We start from the raw sequence: 6,089 nt of genomic DNA, 5'->3' as shown, positions 1-6,089 counted from the left end.
AGCCATGGAGCCCTCGGGGGATGTCCAACTAAAGGCTTAGGCCCCCAAGGGAGCTGTGATGAGGAAACTGGGGTGACAGAGGAGCTACACAGTCCCACCCTGCTGCCCTGGGTCGGGTCGCCAGGGCGGGCTGGCCGATCGCTGCTGCCCCGCCCGGCCAGGTCGGGTAGCACACAGGACGCCTGGGCAGGCCAGCCGAGAGCTGCTGCACCCCCCGGCCTCCCTGGGTCGCAAACAGATAACCACCTGCTGGCTTAGGCCTGCTCCCCGAGTGGCAGATGGCAGGCCCAATCCCTTGGTGCCTGCCCCACCTCCCCAGGTCGCGCACATGGCAGGGCTGATCCGGGGGTTGGGGCGCTGCCCCGGGTTGAGTCACACACGGGATGCCCGGGTGTCCAACTGCCTCTCACATTCTGGGACCACTGGCTCCTAACCCCTCATCTGCCTGCCTGCCTGCCTAATTGCCCCTAATTCCTCTCCCTACCTCCTTAATCACCCCTAACCACCTCTGCCTGCCTGCCTGATCACCCCAAACTGCTCCCCTGCTGGCCTGATTGCCCCTAACCGCCTCTGCCTAGCCCTATACCTGGGACCCAGGATTCCCTCCTCCGGCCAGTTGCAGGCACCCGGGACCCAGGCTTCCCTCCCTCTGGCTGGCCGCAGGCACCCAGGAAGTGGGCCGGCTTTGCCTGGGCCAGCCGCAGAGGACCAGGGCGGGCAGCTTCGCCTGGGTCGAAGCCGCTGGCACCCAGGACCGCGGGGCAGGCGACTTGTCCCTCTCCTTAGCCGCAGCCCTAGCCGCTGGTGCCCGAGACGGTGGGGTGGGTGGCTTGTCCCTCTTGCAGGCCACAGCCTGTCTAGTCCCCATTCCTCTCTCACAAGCTCATTTGTGCCTGGCTGGTCCCCATTCCCCTCTCCCCAGTGTTGAGTGTCTGAGCCCTTACGGAGTGAGGGCGTGATGACCATTTGCTATTAGCTCTTTATTATATAGGACCGCTTTCCATACGAACAACTACTTTAGCCCCTAACACAGTACATCATTTCATGAATACAAAATAATCCTTGGGAAGTAGGCACCTAACCTTTTTTAGAATCTGTTATCTAAATACTTCCATAGTATTTTCTGCTACTATAAATAAAAAATATCACTGAATGTTAACACACACATAATTTTCTTGCTTTTGTGCTTTGGCTTATATGTAAACATGGCCTTTCCTACTTTGCTACAAAAAGTCAAATGAAGTGTTCTGGTCTAACCAAAGTATTATTTCCTAAGTGGAATCTTATTCACATGTCTCAATAAGAAGGAAGCTCTCATTTTAAATTAAAAAAATTTTTTTTAATTTTTTTTTCTCATTTTAATTTTTATTGATTTCAGAAAGGAAGGGAGAGATAGGAATATCAATGGTAAAAGGGAATCCTTGATTGGCTGCCTCCTGCATGTCCCCTGCCTGGGGATTGAGCCTGCAACCCAGGCATGTGCCTTGACCAGGAATTCAACGATGGCTTCCTGGTTTATAGGTTAATGCTCAACCACTGAGCCATGCTTGTTGGGTTCATTTTAATTTTTATTATGATTTTTTTCTATGTCTTATGATCACAACCAATCTCTAAGTTTTTTTGAAGTCAGAAATTATAACATGTGTACATTCCATACAGCATTAAATGCAGTCTTGAACTGGGTAGATATTTAATAAATATTCATTTGAAGAAACTGATGAATAACAAATGTTTAATGATTTTTTTTGTGAGCCTATCACAAGTGCACACTTAACTTTTCCCAATTATCATATGAGATAGTTAACAAATTTTTAGTTTGTTTGTTTGTTTGTTAATCCTCACCCGAGGATATTTTACCTGTGATTTTTAGAGAGACTATAAGGGAGGGGAGAGACAGAGAGAGAGAAAACATCGATGTGAGAGACATATCGACTGGTTGCCTCCTGCACGCGCCCCTGATGGGCAGAGGATTGAGCCTGCAACCGAGATACATACCCTTGACCAGAATTGAACCAGCACCCTTCAGTCCCAGGACCAACACTCAATCCACTGAGCCAAAATGGCCAGGGTACAATAAATAAAGCAGGAGATAGAACATAACTAAGTAAAAGATTGGAATTCACTTTCAAAGAGAATCAAACTTGTAGAGATGAAGTAAAATGTAAATAAAACTAGATTTGGAATTATATACTTAAGTTAGCCATACTCTATACTTCATTCTAAATATTCAAAACCTAGTTACCTATTTATTCTACTACTGTCTTAGAGCAAAACAAACAAATCCAAAGTTATTAATATTTATGGCTAAAGAATTATATTTTGTTTGTTTTTTTCTTAGAAATGACCATATCAATCAATCATCACAATGAATCTAATACGAATATCCAACAGATAAACAAAATGGATATTATAAATCTTAAAAAGACACATGTTACAACATGATTAATCTTGAGGACATCATGCTGAGTGAAATAAGCAAGTATTAAAAAGACAAATACTTATATTCCACTTATATGAAGTACCTACAGTAGTCAAAATCATAAAATAGAAAGTAGAACAGTGGTTACCAGGAGCTGGGAGAGGGGGAAAAGGAGAGTTATGGTTTAATGGGAATAGAATTTCAGTTTTACAAGATGAAAATATTCTGGAGGTCTGTTTCACAACAATATGAATATACTTAACACTACTGAACTGTACACTTAAAAATAGCTGATGATAAATTTTATGTTATGTGTTTTTTACCCCAATATTTTTAAATCCTCAATTGAGGACATGTGTGTGTGTTTTTTTAACTATATTTTTAGAGAGAGGAGATGAGAGAGGAAAGAGAAACATCAGTGTGAGAAACATCAATCAACTGCCTTCCGTACACATCCCCAACCAGGGATCGAACAATGCTCCAACCAACTGAGCACCCTGGCCAGGGTTTTTACCACAGTTTCTTTAAAAATCAAGTACTGATTAAAGGAGAGAAGAAATGTTTGTACAGGTCTTTGTTTTGCAACTTGACTTTTCTTACTCATATTAAGCACTTACCATTGGTGGGATAACAGCAGCTCGATGCTGAAGCTGTGGCAGGTCCATTGGATTTGGTTTCATTGGGGATGAGACTAGTATAGATCCAGTGGGGTTTAACAGTGAAGGCTTTGAGTCCATAGGAAACATTCTGCAATTGGCAATTATAAAAAGAGAAGTTAACATATTCTTATTTAAGACTTTAAATACAGAGTGGGGCAAAAGCAGGTTTACAGTTGTGAGCATGTGAAACAGAGTATATTCTTGTATTTTTTTCCATACGAACAACTATAAGCCTACTTTGCCAGACCCTGTATATAATCACCATAATTCCTTCTAAGTCAATACGTACACACACACACACACACACACACACACACTAACCTTACAAGATACTAGAGGCCCGGTGCATGAAATTAGTGCACAGGGAGGAGGTCCCCTCAGCCCAGCCTGTACCCTCTCCAATCTGGGACACCTTAGGGGATGTCCGACTGCCGGTTTAGGCCCGATCTCTCAAAATCCAGGACTTGTGCTGACTACTAGGGGGTGGCGCGGAATGAAGGCAGGCCCTGGCTGGCAGCCGGGAGGCCCCAATTGGCTCTGATTGCTGGCCAAGCCTAGGAACCCTATCAGTGCACGAATTTTGTGTACTGGGCCTCTAGTATTACATAAAGTAGTATCTATTTCTATAAAATATACATTTTTATACTTAAATATTTTATAAAAACCATAAAGATGATACATTCTTATATTAATTTAACTAGAGGCCCAGTGCACAAAATTCATACATGGGTAGAGTCCCTAGGCCTGGCTGGCAATCAGGGCTGATCTGTGGGGGCTGACGGGGCGATTGGGGGAGGGCCCCGACTGGCACCCGCCTTGGCTGGCCTGGGGCCTGCGGGCTGGGAGCATCTCCTGCATTGAGCGTCTGTCCCCTTGTGGTCAGTGCTCGTCACAGCGACCAATCATTCTGCCGTTCCGTTGATTTGCATATTAGGCTTTTATTACACAGGATGAATAAAAGTATTTATAAGTTAATTTGTATTATACCTGATATTTTAAATTACAAATAAAGCATCTAAAATTTTAACTGATAAAAAAGTGATCATTATAATTACCATTAACTTATATTTAAATTGTGCTTTCTAAAATGCTTTTAGAAAACTTAACATGTTTCGCCTATCCAGTGGCTCTAAACCTTGGCTGCACATTAGAATCACCTGGGAATCTTTTTAAAATCCTGATTTCTGGGCCTCATCCTCTGGAAATTCTGTTTCTTTGTTACTAATGTTGTGGCCCCACCCCATAACAAAGAAACAGAATTTCCAGAGGATGAGGCCCAGAAATCAGGATTTTAAAAAGATTCCCAGTGATTCTAATGTGCAGCCAAGGTTGAGAACCACTGGCCTATTAGTATTTTCTTACTGTGGGTACAGTATGCATTGCTGTGAGGCCATAGGGTCTTAGAGCAAAAATAGCTGGAGCAAATACCTCTTGCTTCCACCTTCATCATTACATCCTACTACTATCACCAGTAATGGCAGTCATCTGTGGTTTAGTTCACAACTTTGTCAGATGAAATCCCCTTTTCTGCTATCATATGGAACACATGCAACAATTAATGTAAAAAACATATAATCTTTTTCATTAAAAAATAATGATCACACAATTGTTCTTGGTTTAAAAAAAGTTTAAAGCATACACACTACCTTTAATTTGCTGATGTTTATACAGGAGTACTCCCTGTAGCCAGCAGCATTCCTTTGATTTAGTCAGTGACCAACAGAGTAAAGATAGAATAATAGTGAATGAATGAGTCTCACCTCTGTCTCTCTGGCTCTCCATCTACGTCTTCATCAGCACTGCAGGTGGCACTGGAATCATTGTCTGATGGAGGCTCAGGCCTTTGGACATTTATCTGCTGAGCCACCACCAAATCGTCATCTCCAGGCTCTGTCTTCTCACTGGCTTTCTCCAGGTCCCTTTCTTTGGTATCACCTTCAACTTGAGTTGGGTTGTTTTCAGGTACCCCCATTTCAACATCTACAGAGTCTGCTTTGGTAGTCGTGGGAAGATCAAGAACAGAAGTCACGTCAGCACTGTGCTCCTGATGTTCGATATCCATTGGCTCTGCTACCTCAACAGTGACTTTATTATTCGCCTGGGGCCCCACACTTTCATTTTCAGCTGGTTTTGTACTTGGAGCTGATGAGGGAGATGCACTGGGAGCAGTTTCAGTGGTACACTCGTGCTCAGCTGCAGGTTCAGTGTTTCCTCGAGAAGTCAAATGTTCAGTGCTATCTTCGCTGGGCTTCACAGCTTCAACTGGTGAAGGAGAAGGAGCACTTTCTGTATCAGAACTGTTCTCAGCACCTTAAAGACAACGATAAGCATAAACATCTGGTAATGAGCATATTCCACGTGGTGACAGAAGCCAGGCTTGAGAGCAGTTGTTTAGGACAGATTTCACTCCTTCAATGACCTCCCTAGAGTGTTACCACCATTGGAAAAGCTAGTTTTCTACAGAGCATGAAAAGGGAAAGACCAAATTGTCTTGACCTTCTGAAACTGAAAGTGTAAAAGCTTTTAATGTCTAAAAATAATTTATATAAAATCTGAAAAACAAAGAAAGAAAGAAAAACAAAACCAAACAAAAACCATTCCTATAAATGGCAACATTCTGGACTGTTTCTACCAGCCTATATCTGTGCTTTTCTTTTTATCAGCAGCTTGCGACAGAAATATAACATGAGTAACATCTGTAATTTTAAGTTTAATGTGGTAGCCACATTAAAAAAGTGAACAGAGATCACTAAAATTAACTTTAACAATATATTTTATTTAACCCAATTGTCCAAAATATAACTTAAACATGTAATCAATATAGAAAACTACTAAGATATTTTACCATTTTTGGTATTAAGTCTTCAAAACCTGATTATATTTTACATTTTTAATACATCTCAATTTGCACTAGTCATATTTTAGGAGCTCAACAACTACCACACTAGACAGCAAAGCTCTGTAATAACAGTACAGATTTCTAACATAAAACACCGTAGCACGGCTCTTTC

At 42.3% G+C, this 6,089-nt stretch overlaps 1 protein-coding gene across 3 annotated transcripts in view; it reads right to left on the bottom strand.

Annotated features, from left to right (window-relative positions):
• The window catches only part of NCOR1 (nuclear receptor corepressor 1), a 242,871-nt gene that overhangs the window by 68,338 nt on the left and 168,444 nt on the right, over window positions 1–6,089 (bottom strand). For 2 of the 3 annotated variants that reach the window (XM_015558355.1, XM_015558356.1), the window contains exons 20-21: window positions 4,839–5,388; window positions 3,037–3,166 (exon numbers count right to left, since the gene is read on the bottom strand). In XM_015558355.1, coding sequence (XP_015413841.1) covers window positions 3,037–3,166; window positions 4,839–5,388 — 680 coding nt within the window. The remainder of the gene's footprint in view (window positions 1–3,036; window positions 3,167–4,838; window positions 5,389–6,089) is intronic. The other variant, XM_015558357.1, reaches the window with a different exon arrangement.

This window comes from Myotis davidii, unplaced genomic scaffold (assembly GCF_000327345.1).
Source record: "Myotis davidii unplaced genomic scaffold, ASM32734v1 scaffold129, whole genome shotgun sequence".
Taxonomy (NCBI): domain Eukaryota; kingdom Metazoa; phylum Chordata; class Mammalia; order Chiroptera; family Vespertilionidae; genus Myotis; species Myotis davidii.
The sequence above is the reverse complement of the archived record's forward strand: the minus strand, read 5'-3'. Positions and strand labels throughout refer to the sequence as shown.